The sequence below is a fragment of the Pantherophis guttatus genome, chromosome 7 (genome assembly GCF_059756535.1).
Source record: "Pantherophis guttatus breed Tessera chromosome 7, ASM5975653v1, whole genome shotgun sequence".
In the NCBI taxonomy this organism is placed as follows: Eukaryota; Metazoa; Chordata; class Lepidosauria; order Squamata; family Colubridae; genus Pantherophis; species Pantherophis guttatus.
Window position 1 is genome coordinate 5,868,277 of NC_142069.1, and position 24,362 is coordinate 5,892,638.

General features: G+C 41.9%; 1 protein-coding gene and 1 long non-coding RNA gene across 2 annotated transcripts; both read left to right on the plus strand.

Moving 5' to 3' along the window:
• Positions 1 to 2,814: 2,814 nt before the first annotated feature.
• Positions 2,815 to 15,593, plus strand: THAP7 (THAP domain containing 7). Its single transcript, XM_087873581.1, has 5 exons — positions 2,815 to 2,968; positions 5,893 to 5,972; positions 7,503 to 7,655; positions 11,328 to 11,444; positions 13,126 to 15,593. The coding sequence occupies exons 1-5, from the start codon at positions 2,870 to 2,872 to the stop codon at positions 13,679 to 13,681; spliced, it is 1,005 nt and encodes a 334-aa protein (XP_087729707.1). The 5' UTR covers positions 2,815 to 2,869; the 3' UTR covers positions 13,682 to 15,593.
• A 7,450-nt stretch (positions 15,594 to 23,043) lies between these two features.
• Positions 23,044 to 24,190, plus strand: LOC148112760 (uncharacterized). Its single transcript, XR_015728757.1, has 2 exons — positions 23,044 to 23,836; positions 23,978 to 24,190. It is a non-coding gene; the product is annotated as an uncharacterized LOC148112760 (long non-coding RNA).
• Positions 24,191 to 24,362: the final 172 nt, after the last annotated feature.

A 24,362-nucleotide genomic window follows, 5' to 3' on the forward strand; every position in this document is an offset into this window, starting at 1 on the left:
CTATCACACATTTTATTGAGGTTAGAATTCTTCTTAAAGTTAGTAAGAAATATAGATGGTTCCCTATGTAACCAAAGTTAACATCTTGGTAAAAAAAGATGCACTATTAAATACAAAAAGCTACTTTTGGGGATTTAATTTTTTTTTATTGCTTTTATAATAGAAAAAAGAACACAATCTATACAAACTAATCTGCTTCTAGGCTGCAAGTGTAATCAGATCTTCAAACCATTGGTTGAATGGGGCCATACATTTATCTTTCCAATGTTACCTATAAATTCTAAAAAAAAAGGCTCCCTTAAATAATCCAACGTTGTTGGATTATTTGATTTGTATTTTTCTATTCCTCCTTGAATTATCCACAGTACCCAACACTTTAAAAAATAGAACCTGCCTTTCAAGCTAACACTTGAAATCAAAAGAAAAAGAAGACACTGAATATTTTGAGATATGGGATCTGTTCTATTGATGGTTAAATAAGAGAAACAAGTTAGAACTTCTAAAATTGCAAGAGAAATTAATTTCACTATTAGGGTTCATTATTGTAATTTATTAATTTTGATTAGTATTAATAATTGATATGTATTAATATGATAATGGAAAAGCACTGTCATTATGAGATTACTATTTAAGATGATGATTATTACTATGATGGGTATTGCTCAAAAGAATTGTAACCAGACAACACACTGTTTATATGGATATTGAATATGTTGCTCTTTCTATTTAAATTAAAATTAAAAAAAATTAGAACCCGCCTTTGCACAGCCCGGAGGCTTTTAATTGGTCCTAGTTTTTTTGAGTTAGGAGGCTGGGATTGATTGGCGGAAGGCAACAGATTAAGCGGGGATTGGCTAGAAGGGAGGGCGGTTCCTAAAGAGCCGGTACCTGTCTATAGAGATAGGAAGAATAGAGAGAAGCACTTCCCAAACGGAGATGCACACTAATCACACACTTCGCTTCCGGAAAAGCAAAAACAGGCAAACCAAGGAAGAAAAGGAAGCTGCAGTAAAGCGGGGTGGGGGGACATTTGCTGTCTTTTAAACATCCTGTTAGAAAAGCACTGCCTTTATTTCTACCTTACGCTGCCTTTTATGGAATCCTGTAAACAGCTTCCTTATTACGTAAAAGAAATGAAGGCATTTATAGAATGGAACAGAATAGGAATAGAAATAGAATAGAATAGGAATAGAATAGAATAGAAATAGGAATAGAATAGAAATAGGAAAAGGAATAGAATAGGAATAGAATAGAAATAGAATAGAAATAGAAATAGAAAAGAAATAGGAATAGAATAGAATAGAAATAGGAAAAGGAATAGAATAGGAAAAGGAACAGAATAGGAATGGAAATAGAATAGGAAAAGGAAAAGGAATAGACATAGAATAGGAAAATGAATAGAATAGGAATAGGAAGGGAATAGAATAGGAAAAGGAAAAGGAATAGAATAGGAAAAGAAACAGAATAGGAATGGAAATAGAATAGAATAGGAATAGAATAGAAATAGGAAAAGGAATAGACATAGAATAGGAAAATGAATAGAATAGGAATAGGAAGGGAATAGAATAGGAAAGGGAAAAGGAATAGAATAGAAATAGGAATAGAATAGGAAAAGGAACAGAATAGGAATGGAAATAGAATAGGAATAGGAATAGGAATAGAATAGGAATAGGAAAAGGAATGGAAATAGAATAGGAAAAGGAATAGAATAGGAATAGGAAGGGAATAGAATAGGAAAAGGAAAAGGAATAGAATAGGAAAAGAAACAGAATAGGAATGGAAATAGAATAGAATAGGAATAGAATAGAAATAGGAAAAGGAATAGACATAGAATAGGAAAATGAATAGAATAGGAATAGGAAGGGAATAGAATAGGAAAGGGAAAAGGAATAGAATAGAAATAGGAATAGAATAGGAAAAGGAACAGAATAGGAATGGAAATAGAATAGGAATAGGAATAGGAATAGAATAGGAATAGGAAAAGGAATGGAAATAGAATAGGAAAAGGAATAGAATAGGAATAGGAAGGGAATAGAATAGGAAAAGGAAAAGGAATAGAATAGGAAAAGAAACAGAATAGGAATGGAAATAGAATAGGAATAGGAAAAGGAATGGAAATAGAATAGGAAAAGGAATAGAATAGGAATAGGAAGGGAATAGAATAGGAAAAGGAAAAGGAATAGAATAGGAAAAGAAACAGAATAGGAATGGAAATAGAATAGGAATAGGAAAAGGAATGGAAATAGAATAGGAAAAGGAATAGAATAGGAATAGGAAGGGAATAGAAAAGGAAAAGGAATAGAATAGGAAAAGAAACAGAATAGGAATGGAAATAGAATAGGAATAGGAATAGAATAGGAATAGGAAAAGGAATGGAAATAGAATAGGAAAATGAATAGAATAGGAATAGGAAGGGAATAGAAAAGGAAAAGGAATAGAATAGAAATAGAATAGAAATAGAATAGGAAAAGAAATAGAAATAATAGAATAGAACTCTTTATTGGCGAAGTGTGAGTGGACACACAAGGAATTTGTCTTTGGTGTATAGGGTCTCAGTGTTCCCAATGGCTAGAAACAGAGCTACCCCTGGTTAGGGGTAGCTCTGGTTAAATGTCAGAGCTGACATTTAACCAAAAGCCGGACGGCCACTGAAAAGGCAACTTAGGAAGTTTCCCGTATCCGAGGGGGTGGGGGGGAAGCCATCTATCTGCTTTTCTCGGCAGCCCAGATGGGGGCAATGAAGATCTTTTATGCGAGGCGACCCCTTTCCGCCTCAGGAACCGGAAACCTCGCCACCCTGACAGGCACCTCTACGAAAAAAGCGGTTCCTATCTCTACGTGACGGGGCTTTTTAGTTGATCGCGAGAAGATGCGCGATTCTCTCTCTTTTTTTTTTTTTTCTCCGCTTCATCTTTCAAGCCGCGGCGGCGGCGGCGCCGGCGTCTCGAGCAATGGGAGTAGTGGGGAGGTGAGGCGACCCGCGGGGAAAGAGGGAGGATGGGATTGGATGGAATTCCCCCCCCCCGCAGCTGTTCTTGCGCGTGCTGCTTCCCAACCGCCAATGCGCCCCCCCCTCCGGAGAAAGGCGGCGTGTCCAATCCGCATCCGTCGTGCCAGCTCCCCCCCCCCCCGCTAGGAGGGCTGCGGGAGGGAGGGGGGAGTGGAGAGAGAGGGAGGGGGGAAAGAAAAAGAGCGGGCTGTTCTAGCCACGCCCCATTTATGCTCCATGCTCCTCCCCCTTCCCCCCACCCACTCCAGCCCAGCCCCTTTTGCGGCTGGACTGGAGAAGGGAAGGAGAGAGTTTCCCCCCCCCCCCCAGGCGCTTCCCCGTCCTCCTTTCTTTTTATAATAACCAGGGATGGGCAAATGCGGCCCTTTTACAACCTGTGGACTTCAACTCCCAGAATTCCTGAGACAGCCATCAAAGATGGCTGTCTCAGGAATTCTGGGAGTTGAAGTCCACAGGTTGTAAAAGGGCCGCATTTGCCCATCCCAATAAGTGGCTCTTTAAGAGCAACCCTGACACCGTCTGGCATGTTTCCTTGGCATGTTTTCCATGATGAGGCTGGCCACTGCCCCCTCATCAGGACCACTTTGTCCCTCGCAAAGGCATGGGGTGGGGTGGGGGGCTTTCCTGGTGGTCCTCCATCCAAATGCAAGCTAAGCTCCCCGGATTTATGGAGCTTTTCAAGGTCAGCCAGGTGCAGTTAGCCTCATTCCCCACTTCATGTTCTTGCGGCATAAGGAATGGAATGGAATGGGAATTAGGATAGGAATGGGAATAGAAATCCCCTTCTAGCACTGATAATGTTGCCTAGCAGGGTAATGAAACATCTCCAACTAAACAACCAAGCTCAGAGAGCACCTAAGACCCCTCATTTAAACCCTAAAATACATGGAATGGAATGGAATGGAATGGAATGGAATGGAATATAGAGGACTAGAATAGAAATAGAAAAGAATAGAATAGGGATAGGGATAGGGATAAGAATAGATAAATAGAAGAATACAATAGAATACAATAGAATGAAATATAATATAGAGGAATAGACTAGAAAATAGAATAGAATAGAATAGAATAGAATAGAATAGAATAGAATACCCCTTCTAGCACTGATAATGTTGCCTAGCAGGGTAATATCTGCAACTAAACAACCAAGCTCAGAGAGCACCTAAGACCCCTCATTTAAACCCTAAGATACAAAGAGTAGAATAGAATAGAATAGAATAGAATAGAATAGAATAGAATAGAATAGAATAGAATAGAATATAGAATGGAATACAATAGAATGAAATAGAATATAGAGGAACAGAATAGAATAGAATAGAATTTGTCTTTGGTGCATACGCTCTCAGTGTACATAAAAGAAAAAGAAAATAAATTCATCAAGAATCATAAGATACAACATGTAGGGATAGTCATAGGTTACTAAATAAGCAATCAAATCGTACTAGGAAACAAAACAATATAAATCGTAGAGATACAAACCACAAGGTTATAGTCATAAATTAGGTCTTAATTCTAATTTAATTTTAACTTGTTAGTCTTAATTGTACTTTTAACTGTTAAATTATGAGATTTGGATTTAATTTTTTAACTTTTTATTAGATGCTTCTTAACTATTGTGAGCCGCCCTGAGTCCGGCTGGAGATAGGGCGGCATTTAAATCTCATTAATAAATAATAATAAATAGTTAATAGGAAGGGTGAGAAGAATAAGGCGGAAGTTTATCTGCGAAGTGAATCTCCCCAATCCCACTTCCTCCAATTAGAGATCCAGCAGCTGGGCTGAGACTCGACACCGTATGCGGTGCGCTTGCTTGTGTTGTTTTTGTACCTGCTGTATAAACTTGTCCTTGTGCTCTTGCAAGTCGCAATTATGTTGTGGCTTCTTCTAGAAACCATGGCCTATTCAAGCAGATCTTAATAAAATGGAAACCCAGTCTTGGAAACTGCAGCATCAATGGTACTTAAGACGGCAGGCAATGGAAGCACGAAGGTCTCTAAATTAACCTTGAAGTATCTCGCCCACGTGACTGGGTTGTTGGCAAGGAGAATTCTTCCTCCTAAAGGCTTCCTTAAATCTGAATTGCGTGGAAGTTCATTTTACAAAATTAATGCTGGTGCACATTGTCACACCCGGGGATTAAATCTGGCATTGCATACAGTGCATTACCGAGCCTCAGGAAAAAAAAAAATAGTTCTGCTCTTTATTCTTATTGAAAATATCCCAAAATTTACAGTATATGTCAAAATGTTCAGCTGCTTCAGAGTCTTAAGACATGTTGAAAAGTTTAGATGTCAAAGTTTGCACAATTTGCTGGTATATTTCGCAAGCCACTGTAATGGATGAACGATACTTCTGGCAGCTAATTAATACAGTGATTTCAGTATCCTTCCATTGATTCAAATGTAGCTCTAAACCAGGGGTGTCAAATTGGCAGCCCGTGGACCAGATGGTGGCTACGTGCAGGCCACGCCCACCCCAGCTCCGCGAAGGGAAGAACGTCCCATGTAGGCTACGTGACATGGCGAGTTTGACACCCATGCTCTAAACCAGTGTTTCTCAACCTTGGAAGCTTGACGATGGGTGGACTTCAACTCCCAGAATCCCCTAGCCAGCGCTGCTGGCTGGGGGATTCTGGGAGTTGAAGTCCACCCATCGTCAAGCTACCAAGGTTGAGAAACACTGCTCTAAACTATTCTGTAAGCTAAACGTAGTCCTCCTTTCAACAGTTGTTGGTAGAGAATATTGGGACTTTAACCGGGTTCTGGAGTCTTCTGGGTACCTGTCTTCCCTCTTCTTAAAAAAAAAAAATGTATGACTTGATCCTCAAAATAGTGGGAGTTACATGCTACGGAGTGTTTGTTTTTTTTTTTCTTCTCTTGCAGATGCCCCGTCACTGCTCTGCTACTGGCTGTTGCACTCGTGATACACCTGAAACCCGCAACCGAGGCGTTTCGTTCCATCGGTGAGAAATGTTTTTATTCTCTGCCCTTGCAGACTCCTATTTCGGTACGAAGCTGAAAGTTGGTAGGATTAGTCTTGTTAAAATTGCAGCTTCATACGATATCTCACCACAGTGGTGAAATCCATTTTTTTAACTTCTGTGGGTGTGGCTTGGTGGAAGGATCCTGCAAAATCCTCATTCCCTCCCCACTCCAGGAGAAGGATACTACAAAAATCCCCATTCCCTCCCCACTCCGGGGGGGAAGGATCCTGCAAAATCCTCATTCCCTCCCCACTCCAGGAGAAGGATACTACAAAAATCCCCATTCCCTCCCCACTCCGGGGGGGAAGGATCCTGCAAAATCCCCATTTCCTCCCCACTCCTGGGGGGAAGGATATTGCAAATTCCCCATTCCCTCCCCACTCCGGGGGAAGGATACTACAAAATCCCCATTCCCTCCACACTCTGGGGGAAGGATCCTGCAAAATCCCCATTCCCTCCCCACTCTGGGGCAAGGATCCTGCAAAATCCCCATTCCCTCCCCACTCCTGGGGGGAAGGATATTGCAAAAACCCCATTCCCACCCCACTCTGGGGCCAGCCAGAGGTGGAATTTGCCAGTTCTCCAAACTACTCAAAATTTCCGCTACTGGATCTCCAGAACCTGCTGGATTTCACCCCGTCTCACCATCATAAAATCAAGCTTTGTAGGATCAGTGATTTTAAAGAATGAATATTTTATAAGAAGTTTTTTGGACTGTTGCCTTCTGGCAGAAGATACTGAACAATTAAAACTCGGACCACGCATTTTCTGAATAGTTTTTATCCCAGAGCTATGATTGCATTCAACCATGAACTAAAGGGCCACCATAAGTGAGATGTTGGACAGCATTACGTGGTCTGTTGTGTGGATGTTTGGGTGGTTTAGGGATGGGGAATTTGTGGTGGTGGGGGGGGGGGTGTTTTGAGATTGTTATGTGTGTTGGGCCTGGTCTTTGGGTGTTAAGTGAATTTCGTTGTATAGGTATACTGTGTATACACATACAATGACAATAAAATTATTATTATTATTATAACTTACACTGCCCTGCTGGATCAGACCCCAGGCCCACCAATTATACAAGAAAACCCACTAGTCTCCCAGTAGATGGCCTTCAGAGGTAGCCACACTGCCATCAAAGAGCCTTGGTAGTACAGTGGTCTAAGGCACCCTGTTATTAAGCTGGTTATTAAGACCAGCTGCCTGCAATTACTGCAGGTTCAAATCTCACCAGGCTCAAGGTTGACTCAGCCTTCCACCCTTTCTAAGGTAGATAAATTGAGGACCCAGTTTGTGGGGGCAATAAGCTGACTTTGTATAAATATACAAAAGGATGAAGGCTATTGCTTAACGCATTGTAAGCCGCCCTGAGTCTCCGGAGAAGGGCGGCATATAAATCAAATCAAAAAAAAAAAAAGCTATTTTACTCGAGCTTGGGAAAAAAGATATGCACAATCTTGCAGGTGACCTCTGATCTCCCATGAGTTAATCACTTAATATCTCTTCTCACAGATTGCCCAAGGACAATCCACGGCGAACCACATGGTTGGAGAATTGTCAGCGGAAAGACATGAGTGGGCAGGGTCTCTGGGACCCTGCCTCTAAATATGTTTATTTTTGCTCCAAGCACTTTGAGAAGAATTGCTTCGAACTAGTGGGCACCAGGTAGGTCATTCGAATATTTGAAAAACATGAAAGAGGATGCAGAATTAAAGTACGGTAGACAGTTTTCAGCAGGACAGTAATGTGCATCAATATAGGCAATATCCTTCCTATGGAGAGAAATGGTCCTTCCAGTATGCCTGTTCCATCTGACCTTCGTTATTAAAACACTATGAATATGGGGAACAACTCACTCAAAAACCTTTTTTTAAAAAGAAGTAAAAGTCTGGAGCGTGTAACCCAGTGCTTTCTCTAGAAATGCTTCCCTACCTTACTTCCCGGAGAAAAGACAGGGTGGGAGTGGCTGTTGAGTTTCAATCTCATCAGCTTTCTGACAAATTTGTGAAAACAGGCACAGCATGATATGACCATTCTAAGGAGTTCCCATGTAACACCTCTCCTGCGCGAGCTGCACTGGCTCCCGGTGGTCTTCCGAGTGCGCTTCAAGGTTTTGGTTATCACCTTTAAAGCGCTCCATGGCTTAGGACCTGGTTATCTACGGGACCGCCTGCTACCACCAATAGCCTCCCACCGGCCAGTACGCTCCCATAGAGAGGGGCTCCTCCGGGTGCCGTCAGCCAAACAATGTCGACTGGCGGCCCCTAGGGGGAGAGCCTTCTCTGTGGGGGCATCTACGATCTGGAACGAGCTCCCCCCGGAGATACGGAGGATCCCGGATCTGCGCACCTTCCGTCGCGCGCTTAAGACTTCTTTATTTCATCAAGCTGGCCTGGCCTAAATCTTCTCCCCCTTTTTAAATGTAAATTTTAATTTGTTTTTAAATTATGGGGTATTTTAAATTCAGCCAAATTATTTGATTCGTTTTTAATCTATTTTAAATTTTTGTATTTATGTGTTTTATCTTGTGGCTGTTCACCGCCCTGAGTCCTTCAGGAGAAGGGCGGTATAGAAATTTAATAAAATAAATAAATGAAGGTGTGCACACACTCAAACGATTTACCTTGAGATGCCTTTTAAAGCTGAAAAGTTAAAACAGTCTCATTCAAGTCAAGTTCAGCCTCTGGTGATTTTTTTTATAGGCACATCCGTGTAATTTTCTTGGCAGCGGTTTGAAAATAGCAATAGCACGTAGACTTATCTACTGCTTCACAGCCCCCTCTAAGCTGTTTTATAGAATCAGCCTATTGCCCCCGACAATCTGGCTCCTCATTTTACCCACCTCGGAAGGACAAAAGGATGAGTCAACCTTGAGCCTCGTGAGATTTGAACTGCCAAATTGAAGGCAGCCGGCAGTCAGCAGCAGTGGCCTGCAATACTGCACTCTAACCACTGCGCCACCGTGGCTCTTAAAATGGTTTACCATTGCCCTTTCTAGGGTTTGTTTTGATTTCTCCCACCTAATCTACAAACCTACATGTGCTCCCAGGTTTGTCTTATGATCTCTTGCTCACATATTCACAGCCCTGGTTAACAACTACACCCCAAGTGAATTTAGTGTGACAACAAATACTATTTTTATCCCATCTTTATTATTTTTATATATAATTCAAGGTAGAAAACATACCTATACCTTCCTCCTCCTATTTTCCTCACAGTAGCCCTGTGAGTTGGGTTGGGATGAAAGAGTGACTGACTCAAATCACCGAGCCGTGGTGGCGCAGTGGTCAGAGTGCAGTACTGCAGGCTACTTCTGCTGACTGCTGATTGCCAGCAGTTTGGCAGTTCAAATCTCACCAGATTGACTAGCCTTCCATCCTTCCGAGGTAGGTAAAATGAGGACCCAGATTGTTGGGGGCAAGAGGCTGACTCTGTAAACCACTTAAAGAGGGCTGTAAAAGCATGGTGAAGTGGTATAAGCGCTATTGCATCAAAAACAGGACTAGAACTCACTTCTTCCTTTCTTGCACACACTCACATTCTCCTTCACTTACCCACGTCCTTCTTTACTATGATCTGCCAGGCACTAGCTAGAGAGGCAGAAGTTGCTAAGTCTGCTTCCAAAGATGACTCAAAGAGATAGTGGACTTCAGGGCCTAAAAGTCCTTGCTTTATGGATTTACAATACTGGCGGCAATTCTCGCCTTGTTGATTTTCACCTCTGGTAGCTATTGAGGATTTGAGGAGAAGCTTCCCATGTTCTCAGGCCCAAGTTCTTTCTTTTTTTTTTGTTTTGTTTTGTTTTTGTTTAGGTGACATGTTTTTCTTTATTTCTTTAAGGACTTGGCTCTTTCTTATCTATCTTCCAAAGGATTTTTTTTTTTTTAAACAAGATCCATGGCTTTTCGTCTGTTTGTTTCTATGCCTGCTTTATCTTTAGGTATGGCATCTAGTGTCACATTAGTACTAACCAGACTTAAACCTGCTGAGCTTCCAGATCCAGAAAAGGTGAGAGGCATGTTTCTACCTGCTAAGATAGCAGAGAGTAAGGCTAAGGAAGGGAAGTCAAAGTGACCCGAAAGATATTCACATTCTGAAAATTTAGAATGTGATTTCCAGTCAGAAATCAAGGGTTTTTTTCTTTCCTAGAATGTCAGATTTTTTAAAAATTTTATTTATATGCTGCCCTTCTCCGAAGACTCAGGGCGGCTTACAATGCGTTAAGCAATAGCCTTCGTACTTTTGTATATTTATACAAAGTCAGCTTATTGCCCCCACAATCTGGGTCCTCATTTTATCTACCTTAGAAAGGATGGAAGGCTGAGTCAACCTTGAGCCTGGTGAGATTTGAACCTGCAGTAATTGCAGGCAGCTGATGTTAATAACAGTGCTTTAGTCTGCTGCGCTACCAGGGCTCCTGGTAGCGCAGATTCTTAGGGTGACCAATTACAGACTTCTTTATAACACTAAAAGTGAACTCTTCTCTTGCCCTCCCCACCAAAAAAAAAAAAAACCCCTGGTAAATCCATTTTAAAAAGTAAGTGTGAGTGAAATCTTGAAAGGATCTTGGCTAGTTATATTAGATCAGGGGTGTCAAACTGGATTTCTACAAGGGCCGGATCAATATTGTAGTTCTCCACGGGACGGGGGGAGACGGGACAGCTGCCTCCTGCAACTCCCTGCCAGCCAAAACGGGGTGTGGGGAGGGGGTCCGCGTGCAGCCCCCATAGGCCTCGTATTCATCCTCCATGGCCTCCTGCAGCACTCTGCCGGCCAAAAATTGGCCACACACAGCCCCATTTTCTAGGCTGTTTTTGGCTCTGTTTTTTGGGTCCGTTTTTGGGCTTTTGGCCTGTTTTGTGGGACATTTTTGGGCCATTTTCGGCTGGCAGGGTGCTGTAGGACGCCATGGAGAGTGAAAATGAGGCGCAGGGGGACGCATGTGGCCCATTTTAGCTGCCAGAGGCACCACGGGTCAGTCCTTTAATATTTCCAGGCTGGCCCTTGAGTTTGGCACCCCTATACTAGATAGTATTGCTAAAACAGATCATATATTTAACCTGATCATAACTTAATTTGACATTATTTCATTACAAGATTTCTGGGTTGTAGATACCAAACAGAATTAGGAAAGGAAAGGGCTAAATATATGTGGCCAAAATTAATTACTTTGTTTAATACGTCTGTACATAGAAAAAGCTGGAGAAATAATACTCAAAATAGAATGTAACTTAGCTAATTCCAAAGCCCTCAGAAGATCTGACTTCTCCTCCAGCGATGCAGAGTCCAGATTTTCGGGGTAACAACTTTGATATGTGGGGGTTGTTTCCTTTGTAGCGGCTATCATCGTCTCAAGGAAGGGGCTGTTCCTACGATATTTGAGCCTCATGCAAAACCACGCCGGAAGTCTAAACTAAACAGTTCCAAACTTGCAAAGTATCAACAGAAGCAGAGGTAAGTCCCACTCTTCTGACCTCATGTTCTCTGTAACCCTAGGCATATTTACCGTATTTTTCAGAGTATAAGACGCACCTAAGCTTTTTTGGGGGGGTGGGATCTGCCTCTGCCTCCCAGCAATTTGCCTCCTTGCAGCAAACAGCAAGGTCAGCTTCAGCACAGCCTGATTTAACACAAGCAGCTGATTGGCGGTTGGATCGGCCTCCCGGAATACCAACGATCAGTTGTTCAAGGGCTACGGGGATCACGGTCGCCTATCAATACTTCCACGTGCCCCATTTTCAGCCCATTCCAGGCGGGCATCCCCACTGCCCCCCTTTCGCCACCAAACAGGACGCATGGAAAATGGGGCACGCGGAAGCGGCAATAGGCAACAACGATACCTGCAGCCTGGAACAGCTGATCGTTGGTATTCCGGGAAGCTGATCCAACCGCCAATCAACTGCTCGTGCTAAATCAGGCTGTGCTGAAGCTGACCAGGCTGTTGGCTGTTTGCTGCAAGGAGGCAAATTGCTAGGAGGCAGAGGCCGAAGGGTGGGGGCTGGCAAGTGGGCGGGGCTTTGGCAACATTCGCTCTACAAGACGCACAGACATTTCCACCCACTTTTGGGGAGAGAGGGGGACGTGTGTCTTATAGTCCGAAAAATACGGTATTTAGAAGTAGGTCACAGTACATTCAGTGATGCTTACTTCTTGATAAAACGGTAAAAAGCATAATCTGTTCAGCCATTAATAGATTAATATATTAGTAAGTTTAAAAGGAATTTTATGTATAACAGAATGGAATGAGACTGGAACCAGAGAGAAAAAAATATGAATTAAGTTAAGAATATTAAAAATGTGAAAAGCATCAGTCCCGAAATGTAATTTATGGCTTAATTGAATCATCTTTTTCTTCTTTTTGCTATACGTATCCACATCTTATAGTAGTATGTTACAAGAGATAATTCAGGGCTGCCTAGAAAATGCCATGTTTCCCATGCCCAAGCTTCACTCCATATTGGCTCGTTATAGCAGGGGTGTCAAACTGGATTTCTTTGCGGGCTGGATCAGCATTGTAGTTCTCCTCCACGAGCCGGAGGGGGCGGTGGGGGGGAGACCAGACAGCTGCCTCCTGCAGAATCCTGCTGGCCAAAATGCAGCACGGGGGGTCCACGCACAACTTCCATGTGCCTTGTTTTCGTCCTCCATGGCCTCCTTCAGCACTCTGCTGGCTGAAAACAGGCCCTGTTTTAGGCCCATTTTCTGGGAGGTTTTCAGCCCATCTTTGCCCGTTTTTGGGCAGCTGAGTGCTGCAAGAGGCCATAGAAAGTGAAAACGAGGCGCGGGGGGCGCACATGGCCAGATTGAAGCTCTTGAGTTTGACACACCTGTACTAGATAGTATTGCCCATTTTCAGGCCCATTTTCAGCCGGCAGAATGCTGCAGGAGGCCATGGAGAGTGAAAACAAGGTGAGGGAAGTGGGCGGCTGGTCCTTTAATATTTGTAGCCCGGCCCCATGGACCAGATTTAAGCATCCCCTTGAGTTTGACACCCCTGACCTATAGGAAGAATATGTTCTACATAGGCATCCTGCATCTGTAATCACGTTTTCCTCTGCTGGTTTACTCTGCGTCGCACCTTACGTAGGTAGCTGTTAACTTCTCACCTGACCTCGATTCTATCCCTTTTTCACAGCTGCGGCTGCTACAATGCGGAGGAGACAACAACTCCATTGTGCATGGATGTCTCTTGCTTCCCCGTGCAAGAGCTGCCAAGTCCTGGGGCCGCTCCCACTACTGGTGAGCTTCGAAGCCAGCCTGATCTCCCAGGGTCGGAACCAGAGAATTTGGCCAGTCTCTCAGACATACCCCTGGAACAATTACCAGCTGCCACTGGCCAAGAAGAGGCCTCGCCATCTCCAGCTCTCCCAGAACCTGTAGAACCATCTCAACCCGTTTCTCTCTCCCTCTACATGCTACGACTCCCACCCCCAGCTGGTGCCTACATCCAAAATGAGCACAGCTACCAGGTGGGTAGTGCCTTGCTCTGGAAGAGGCGGGCCGAGGCAGCACTGGATGCTCTGGGGAAAACACAGCGGCAGCTGCAAGCTTGCCGGCGTCGCGAACAGAGACTCCGCCTGCGCATCTGTGAGTTACAGCGCGAACGGCGGCCCCACAGTGCCGACGCGCACCGGCGGTTTAAGGAACACCTGCAGGTCTTCGAATTGCAGCTGCTGAATGACATTGAATGACTTGAATCGGCCCAAACTTAACCTTTGCTTTGCGCGGTGGTGGCGTTGCAATCTTGGGCTCTCGTATTTCCCATCTCCAAGGTTATGTTTGTTGTAGCAAAACGTGGGGCTCTACAAACTTGGAATCCGCTTCGTGCAACCCTGTTTCCCCTTCACGGTTCATGCGTATATTCGTAAAGGAATATTTCTTTTGTATAAAGTGGATGTCCCAGCTCAGTTGAAAGATAACCCGATTGCTGGAGGACAGATGTTCAGGAAAGACCGTTATTTTGAGGATTTCATTACGGTGCTGCCCTAGAAGGGGGTCATACTATTTCTTTTTTTTTTTTTTTTTTTTTAAAGCTGCTTGACATATTGAGTTTAGAGCTTGTCATGGTTGCCCCAATAGAAGAAAAATCTTTTTGATGCTTTAAGTCAGGGGAGGGCAACTGTGGCCCTTTTAGAACCTGTGGACTTCAACTCCCAGAATTCCTGAGACAGCTTGGCTGTCTCAGGAATTCTGGGAGTTGAAGTCCACAGGTTGTAAAAGGGCCACAGTTGCCCACTCCTGCTTGAAGTTATAAGGCTGTATGATATGAAAAACTTACAAAGTATTATATTATCACAAAAAAAACCATTTTCCTAGCGTATTCCCGCAGGTGCAAGGTCCGCTTATTATCACAAAAAAACCCAAAAAAACTCCCCACCAAAAACTCAACAAAATCAATATATTTGCATGTATCATTTTGCCAGACAAATATGGTAATGATTTAAATCTGAATTACCTAAAGAGAAAAATTAGCTCTGTATTTTTTGTTCTCTAAAGTTTTGGAGAAGACATTTAGCTGTTTCAGTATGTAAGCTGCTAGGACACAAATTTAGACATCGCTTTGAAGCAAAGCTAATTGCTGAAGCTCAAGAGAAGCGTAATCCAAATGTGGAATTTCAGGAGAATACTTTTAATGCTGAAATAATGAAGAGAAACTTTTGGTTCACAAATTATGTCAACCCTGTATCGTTTTTGAGTAAGAACTTTTCTAGACGTGCTCCTCGCATAATACTTTTCAGAATATTTTACTCACTACACAAGACATTTTGGATTCTCATTCCGTTTTGTAATTAGAAAGCTACTTGCATGCAAGAATCTCTTGCTGGATCAAGGGACGGATCTTCAGCTCTTAAGTAAAATCACTTTAATATAATTTTATTAAGAAGTTTGATTACAATAGTAGTAATAAGTAAAATCATTTCTGTGGCTTAACGTACAGGTAGTCCTCAAGTTACAACCACAATTGAGTTGCTAAGGGGAAAACATTTGTTAAATGAGCTTTTTTCCCATTTTACGACTTTTCTTGCCACAGCTGTTAAGTGAACCATTGCGTTTGTTAAAACTAGTAACATGGTTGTTAAGTGAATCTGGCCTCCCCTATTGACTTTGCTTGACAGAAGGTCGCAAAAAGAGATCACACGACCTCAGGACATAGCAACCGTCATAAATACGAAACAGTTGCCAACCGTTGGGATTTTGATCATGTGACCACGGGGGATGCTGCAGCAGTTGTAAGTGTGAAAAACGGTCGTAAGTCACTTTTTCCAGTGCCGCTGTAACTTTGAAAAGTCACTAAGTGAACTGTTGTAAGTTGGGGACTACCTGTACTGAGATCAGCCAAGGTTCTGCCATCTCAAGCGACCCATCAATATTCTTTCAAACCTATAGGAGATGTTTCCAAATGCCTCTCTTTGATTAGCTTTTCCTTTTTAAAAGCAACAGCGAAGCCATTTTTCTTACGAAGGGAAAATTGAACATGGAGAATTCTACTCAGTCGTATGCTTATAATCTTGTTGAAGAATTGCATAGGAAAAATTGTGGGAACTTATAATTTGTAGACTTCAATGTACTAATATTTAATACAATAAAACAAACTGAACATTGGGAGCATCTTCGTTTCAGTTCATATGCATAATAATTTTCTTTTGGGGAAGTTTTATTTTGCATAAAGCTCCCCAAATGAGCGGTAGCGTTCGAGATTATTTCCAATCAAGGGAACCTTAACAGAATTTTTGACACCATCTCTCCCCTAATTATGAAACTTACCTAATTTTTTTTTTTAGGCCTGTTGAAAAAGAAGTGTGTAGCCTCCTAGATATTGAATTTGCTACCAATTATTACAAACGGCAAGGGACACTTGCAGTATAGCTATTATGTAGAAAATCATAAACTAAACTGCTTTTCGCTGCCATAGAAAGCGACCTTATCAACCAGAGGAAATGCTGTGCTTGGCAAACACCACTGACGCAAAGGCAAAATCAGTTACGGTAGTAAATGTTCTTACATAAAAAAAGTTCCCAGAAAAAAAGCAAAGTTAAATACATACCAGGTCTTAATCTAGAGCAGAGGTGTCAAACTCGAGGCCCAGGGACCGGATCCAGCTGGCGGGATGCTTGGATATGCCCTCCGGGGCCGCCCTGGAAATAGCGAAGGACCCGAGCTCCAGTTTCACCTGTCGCGGCCGCCTGCAACCCTCTGCCAGTGAAAATGGAGCTCGGGAGCCCGTTTTCGCTAGCAGAGCGCTCAGGCCACCACAGGCGCCCCCAACATGAGTGACGTTGAACTGGCCACGCCCATCCCAGCCCCGCTAGGTCAAACACAACCCTGATGCGCTGTGGTGGGTTGCTCCTGGTTCTTTAGAACCGGTAGTAAAAATGGCGGGAGGCTCCGCCCGGACGTCATAATTGACGATATGCACAGAAGCTCCCATCGCGAACCGGTAGTAAAGGTAAGTAGAACCCACCCCTGCTGATGCGGCTCTCAATGAAATCGAGTTTTGACCCCCCTGATCCCGAAGAGTAGTCAAACCCAGGAAAGAAGACAATTGGTTTTGCAGTGGATAATCCTCACACAGGATAAAGACATTATTTTCAGGGGTGAATTGTTTCTCAAAGGCTTCATGTATCTGCCCTAAGTAGCTAGACTAGGGGTCAGCAACCTGTGGCTCTGGAGCCGCATGTGGCTCTTTCACCCCTCTGCTGCAGCTCCCTGTCACTCAAAATACGCGTCACAACCGCCAATGTCCGACACCTGCCGGCACGCGATTTATTGAGCTTTTCAACCCCTGGTAGGCCAACCCTGGATAAATCCAAGAAAAGAAAAGTTTCAGAAGAAAACAGATATTGGAGGGAAAGAAATCTTTCAACAAAAATTAATTAAAGAAGCTTTTGTGGACTATTATACTAAATTATATGCTAAAGAGGAGGTGCAGAATGGACATAGAAAAATATTTAAACGATAAAAGAGTTACAAAAATTACTGATCAACAAAAGGAAAGAATGAATTATCCTATAACAGAGGAGGAGATAATAGTAGCAATTAAACAGTTAAAAACAGCCAAAGCTCCTGGCACAGATGGCTTGACTGCAGTGTATTACAAAACTTTACAAGCTGAAATGGTGGAACAACTTAGAGATTTATTTTGCAATATTCAGCAAGGGGGTAAAATACCCCCATCATGGACAACAGCTTACATATCTTTGATACCAAAAGAACAAATCGGTCCTAAAAAACCAGAGAACTATAGACCAATATCTCTTTTGAATACAGATTATAAAATCTTTGCGAAAGTACTAGCCAACAGGTTGATGCCAGTAATTCAAAAGGTGATTCATGATGATCAAGCGGGATTTATCGAGGGCAGATATATGAAGGACAATGTAAGGCAAGTAATAGATTTATTGGAATATCTTGAGAAGAATAAACATATCCCTGCAGTGCTGGTCTTTTTGGATGCAGAGAAGGCCTTTGATAGAGTGGATTGGAATTTTCTATTAAAGACTTTGAAAAAGATGGACTTTGGGGATCAATTTATACAGGCGATTTCGGCAATTTATCAAGAGCAAAAGGCACAGATCATTATTAATGGAAGTCTGACAACAGAGTTTAAAATTGAAAAAGGAACAAGACAGGGATGTCCGTTGTCCCCACTTTTATTTATTTTAACACTAGAAGTCTTGCTAAATACAATACGGGACTCTAATATCTTGAAAGGTATAAAGATTAGGCAAGAGGATTACAGAATAAAGGCATTTGCAGATGATCTGGTTGTTACCCTATCACAACCAATGGAATCAATAATCCTGATGAAGGACATTATACAAGACTATGGTAAAGTTTCAGGTTTTAGACTGAATCCAAAAAAGACTAAAATGATAGCTAAAAACATGACACAAGATCGTAAACATGAGCTTGAAAGGAGGGCAGGTTTTGAGACTGTACCTAAGGTAAAATATCTAGGAGTTCAGGTTGCAGAATCAAACATGAAATTGTTTCAAATAACTATAAGGTGTTGTGGCGAGAGGTGCAGAAAGATATGGAGACTTGGAAAAAACTGCAGCTGTCTCTACTTGGAAGAATAGCAGCAGTTAAGATGAATATTTTGCCAAGATTTCTTTTTTTGTTTCAAATGATTCCGGTGCTTAAAAGTGATAAACAATTGAAAGTTTGGCAATCTGGAGTGAATAAGTTCGTCTGGAACGAGAAGAAGCCGAGAGTGAAATTGAAAATTATGCAAGATGTTCCAGAAAGAGGAGGTCTTAAACTTCCAAACCTACAGTTATATTACGATGCAGCAGCTTTAACCTTAACAAGTGATTGGTTTGGAAGTAAAAAGGCTGGAATACTGAATGCAGAAAGTTTTGATCTTGAATTTGGATGGCATGCTTACTTATTTTATGATGATAAAGTTGATAAAGTATTTAAAAGTCATATACTTAGGGACTCTTTGATGAGAGTTTGGAAGAAGCATCGACTCAAATGGGATTATAAAATACCGCTATGGCTGGATCTTGGTCATACTTTGTGGAATACAAATATAATGTCACTCGGGGGGGTTTTATACAAAGAGGTTCTTTTTACAGATGCGGGCAGATGGCAGCTGAAGACATTGCAGACTCTGTTGGACGAAGGGATTAATTTAACTTGGTTACAATATAATCAATTACAATTGAGATGGAAAGAGGACCAAAAAACTGGTATTATGTTGCATGAGGAAGAATTGGTTAGACATATAAGAGAGAAAGATCCAATGCATATCAAAAGGCTTTATAATGTTTTGCTAGAAAGGGACTCAGAAACTGAATTAGTTAAAGACTGTATGATTAAGTGGGCACAAAATTTTGAAGAACCAGTGATGTTGGAAACATGGGAAAAAATTTGGGTTCAGAATGTTAAATTTACACAGTCGCAGAACTTGAGGGAAAATTTTTATAAAATGTTTTATAGATGGCGTTTAGATCCCAAAAAGTTGTCATGTATGTACCCTAATGTTCAGCCAAAATGTTGGAGATGTGAATGTTTGGATGCTACGTATTATCATGTTTGGTGGACCTGTAGGAAAGTTAAGGCTTTTTGGATAAAAATTTGGTGGGTCATGCAGAATGTTTTGAAGAAAAAAATTCAATTTTCTCCACAACTGTTTTTATTGGGTATAGTTAAGGGTTTTACATTGGGTGAAACAAAATTGATATTGTATATGATAACAGCAGCAAGATTGTTGATAGGTAAATACTGGAAGAATGAAGCTTTGCCCACTATCGAGGAATGGACTTTGAAGATGGCCAGTTTTGCAGAGATGGCGAAGATTTCAGCATATTTAAAAGATTGTTCACAAGAGACTTATGAATGGGAATGGAAAAGGTGGATAGAATATGTTCAGAACAAATATCAAACTAGAAAGTATCAAATAGCTTTTATTTGAAAATAATGTATTGGAAATATTTTAATGTAATGAGGTAAAGAGAAAAATTATACAGGGGAGGGAGGGGTTTAAGTCTATATATAAGTGTTATATTAAGGGTTTTTTATGAGTATGAGTATGAGTATATTATAGGGAAGTCTGGGGGGAGGGGAGGGTTAGGGAGGGTTAGGGAGGTTGGGAAGTCTGGGGGGGAGGTGGGGGGGGGAAAGGGGTGAAAATGTAATTGTAAAACTTTTGCAATAAAAAAAAAAAGAAAGAAAAGAAAAGTTTCAGAAGAAAACAGAACGTTTAATTCAATTACATATGCTAGTTTTGTGGCTGCTCAAGAAATAGTCAAGGCACAGGAAGGGTTTTGTGGCTCCCGGTGTTTTCTTTTCTGTGGGAAACAGGTCCAAATGGCTCTTTGAGTGTTTAAGATCGCAAACCCCTGAGCTAGACTATTGGCTCAGTTCATATGCGAAGTCTGTTCAGGAGTTCGTTTCATTTCTCCATCGTTTTAGAAAGAGTACAAAATATAAGTACCAAGATACACAATAGCTACAAAATAAATCCGTAACAAATATGATAAAAACTAGAAAAAATAGATGGTTGATATGGTAAGTCTGCTTGGGAGCTAAAACAATTTCTGTGTTCACAAGATACGGGCGGCTGGAATAAGGAATGTGATGGAGAGGCCTCATACAGAACAAGATCAGATCTTTTCAGCAAAGCAAGATTGATTAACTTATTAACTTATTGATTAACATTTCTTTTAAAAGAAAAGCTTTTTTTTTTTTTAATACATCTGGAGTGGAGTAGATTCCATCAATGGTTAGAAACACGAGGTAGAAGTTGGAATGCAAAAGAATCCGGTTAGATGGACATGAAAAGAGATATTATTTTTAATATCAATACAGGAATGTAAGTATTAGAATGATAAATTGACATACTAGAACCGTGATGGCAAACCTATGGCACAGATGGCACGCGGAGCCATATCTGTGAGCACACGAGTGTTGCCCTAACTCAGCTCCAGCATGCATGGACGCACCAGCCAGCTGATTTTCGGGCCTTCCAGGTCTACTGGAAGTCAGGAAACAAGCCATTTCCGGCCTCTGGAAGTCCTCCTGAGGGGTGGGGAAGGCTGTTTTCACCCTCTCCAGGCTTCTAGAAAGCCTTTGGAGCCTGGGGAGGGCAAAAAAACGGGCCTACTGGGCCCACCAGTAATCTTTTGGCCGTCGTGTGCCAAAAGCGGGAGGAGAACAGAGGGGTCGCATGCCCATGAGCGGGGGGGGCATTAAATTATGAGTGTGGGCACTCACGCACGCTCCCCCGCCCCTGGGCTCCCTCTGCTTTTGGCACACGATGGCAAAAAGGTTAGCCATCACTGTACTAGAATATGATGGTCAGAAACTATTGTACAACACCAGCACTGTTTAAAAGGTCCCAGTTTGTGGGGGCAATAAGCTGACTTTGTATAAATATACAAAAGTATGAAGGCTATTGCTTAACACATTGTAAGCCGCCCTTAGTTTCCAGAGAAGGGCGGCATATAAATCAAATAAATAAATAAATAAATAAAAAATAAATAAAATAGTATATATGCTATTCTATTTTTACTTTTATGGTAAGTGGAACGCGGGGAGGCGAGAGAGCTGCCTTTTTCTCCCTTCCTGAATCCACATCGGTTCCCACCCACCCGGCCTTAGAAGTATCTTGACTGTAGCAAACCCGTTGGACAAGAGCGATGCTCTTCTGCCACCGTCCAATTGTCAAACGCCTTGGCTTGCAGAAAGCGATGTCCCCTTGTTCCCTGGATCACAACAGGCAATGCCTACTTGCCTTCTACCCCACCCACACCGCAGGGCTGTTTTAACATATGGGTCTGATGGGCACTTGCCCGTCAGTCCCACGAACATAGGGGCTCCATACTAATCTGTGTATCTTAACCCTTCAATGCACCTTGTATAGCAATAGCCCTTAGACTTATATTAATTATTATTATTATTATTATTATTATTATTATTATTATTATTATTTATTGGTTAATCTTTAGTGAGATTCACAGCCTTTGAGGCTGGTTAATAGCTCAGCAGCTCGAGTCCTAACCAAGGACCTAGGAACTGTTAAGGTATCGTCGGAGGATGTAAGCTGTTCCAAGTAAGGTGGTTTTTTGTAGAGTCAAAATGTTCAAGTCCGGCAAATTTAGAATTTCTAAATAGCGGGGTAGCCCTTTGGGTATTGCTCCGAGGGCTCCAATTACAATCGGGACAACACATGATTTCTTTTTCCACAGTCGCTCAACTTCAATTTGTAAGTCCCGGTACTTTGTGATTTTTTCTTGCTGCTTATCTTCAATTCGTGCATCACCAGGTATTGCAATGTCAATGAACCATACTTTTTTCTTTTCAACTATTGTTATGTCAGGTGTGTTGTGGACCAAGTGCCTGTCAGTCTGAATCCTAAAGTCCCACAAGATCTTGAGTTTCTCATTCTCTAAAACTTTCTCAACCTGATGTTCCCAGTGGTTTTTGCTGTACTCAAATCCAAACTTCTGGCACAATTTCCAGTGAATGATTTTAGCAACACGGTCATGGCGTTGTAGGTAGTCAGTTTGTGAAATTTTGCTGCACCCACTGATCAGGTGGTCAACTGTCTCTTCTTTTTCATTGCAGAGGCGGCATTTGCTGTTGGTGGTAACATGTTGAATTTTTGCCTTCATACAGTTTGTGGCTAGGGCTTGTTCTTGAGCTGCCAAAATAAAGCTTTCTGTTTCTTTTTTCAGTACTCCTGATCTTAACCAGTTCCAAGTTAGTTTCTGGTCAGCTTTGCCTTCAATACTTTTCAAGTATTGGCCATGCAGAGCTTTGTGTTTCCAATTTTCAGCTCGCTGCTCAGTTACTTCTTTCTTATATTCTGCTTTTGTTTTAGTTGTCTTTAAAAGGCCTCCTTTATTTACTTCCTTAATCATTGGTTCTTCACTTTTCTGGATGTAATCATTCAAGCTGCATTTTTCTTCTTCCACAGTCTGCTTTACTTGTAGGAGTCCTCGACCACCCTCTGCTCTTGGTAAATATAATCGGTCAACATCACTTTTAGGGTGCAAGGCATGATTCATTGTCATAAGCTTCCTTGTTTTTCTGTCCAAATTGTCTAACTCCATCTGGGTCCAGTCAATTATTCCTGCAGAGTATCTAATCACAGGTATAGCCCAGGTATTTATGGCTTTTATGATGTTTCCTCCACTCAATTTGGACATTAATATCTTACGAATTCGTCGAATGTACTTGGCTGAAGTTAATTCCTTTACTTTATTATGCATTAAGTCAGAGGCTTCTAAAATTCCCAAGTACTTGTAGCCTTCTTCTGATTTTACTGCCTTTATCATTTCTTCATTCTCTAGTTCTATTCCATCCTCTTCTATGATCTTGCCTGCTTTGGTTGCTATTGTTGCACATTTGTCAATTCCAAACTGCATACCAATGTCTTGGCTGAATTCTTTTGTGTTTTCAATTAATAAATTCAGTTCAGCTTTTGTTTTACCAAACAGCTTCAAATCATCCATGTACATCAAGTGCGAGATTTTCAGTCCTTTCTTTGCAAGTTCGTATTATTATTATTATTATTATTATTATTATTATTATTATTATTATTATTATTACATGTATTTATATGCTGCCATTCTCCCGAAGGACTCAGGGCAGCGAACACAAGTTAAGAAACAAGTACAATAAAATCATGATTTAATCCAAATAATTAATTAATAGTAAATAATGAAGCCCGGAATCAGAGTCAGCCTATTTGTTTGAAAAGCCAAGTCTTCAAGTCCCGACGGAAGGAACGGAGATCAGGAGCCATCCAGAGCTCAGTAGGTAATTCATTGCAGAGGGTGGGAGCACCCACAGAGAACGCCCTACCCCTGGGCACAGCAAGGCGACATTGGCTCGCCGTCGGAACCCTGAGGAGAGCGGCCCTATGTGAGCGAACAGGACTATATATACCGCTTCACAGTGCTTTCCAGCCCTCTCTAAATGGTTTACAGTCGGCCTATTGCCCTCAACAATCTGGGTCCTCATTTTACCCACCTCGGCAGGATGGAAGGCTGAGTCAACCTTGAGCCTGGTAAGATTCAATCTGCCAAATTACAGGCAGCCAGCAGGCAGCAGAAGTGACCTGCAGTACTGCACTCTAACCACTGCGCCACCGTGGATCATACCACGTATCATATAAATAGAATAGAATAGAATTCTTTATTGGCCAAGTGTGATTGGACACACAAGGAATTTGACTTGGTGCACACGCTCTCGGTGTACATAAAAGAAAAGATACAGCAACTGTATGGCTTACTGAGTATTATTGTGTTTTTCAAGCCTCTTGTATTGTTCAAATGTTTGTTATCTTGATTAGTTGTTGTTGCACAGCATGTTTTTGGTGCAATAGGACTGGGGTTGTTAATATGATTTATTGCAGTGTTTCTCAACCTCGGCCGCTGGAAGATGTGCGGACTTCAACTCCCAGAATTCCCCAGCCAGCAATGCTGGCTGGAGAATTCTGGGAATTGAAGTCCGCACATCTTCCAGCGGCCGAGGTTGAGAAACACTGATTTATTGGGTTAGGGATTTTCTGTCTTCACTGTGAGTTTTGTTGTGTTGTGTGTTTGTGGGGGTACACTGAGGGAGCTCCACCAATCTCTCATTGTATATATGTTGTGCTGTGAAAATAAAGATTTGAAAGTGAAATTTAATGTTTCGACACCTGTTTTGTTGGAAATGCCAATAAAATAAATACATGTTTAATTTGATGGACCATTTACATTTTTATTCCTGTGAGTAGTGGTCTTAAGGGCCCCACTACACTATTTTGCCCGGGGCCCATAATGCTGTTAAGAAGGAGGGCCCTGTCGCTTGCACACACAAGCACATGGCAGAATAAATTCATTCTCCGCTGCTTTTCCTCCGTTACGCCGTTTGCGT

Bases quoted from the DNA above. Each gene is read 5' to 3' on its own strand.
- THAP7 (XM_087873581.1), top strand. From the start codon at position 2,870: ATGCGCGATTCTCTCTCTTTTTTTTTTTTTTCTCCGCTTCATCTTTCA. The intron at 7,656-11,327 runs GTAGGTCATTCG...TTTCCTTTGTAG, and splicing joins TTCGAACTAGTGGGCACCAG to CGGCTATCATCGTCTCAAGG. The intron at 11,445-13,125 runs GTAAGTCCCACT...CCTTTTTCACAG, and splicing joins AAGTATCAACAGAAGCAGAG to CTGCGGCTGCTACAATGCGG.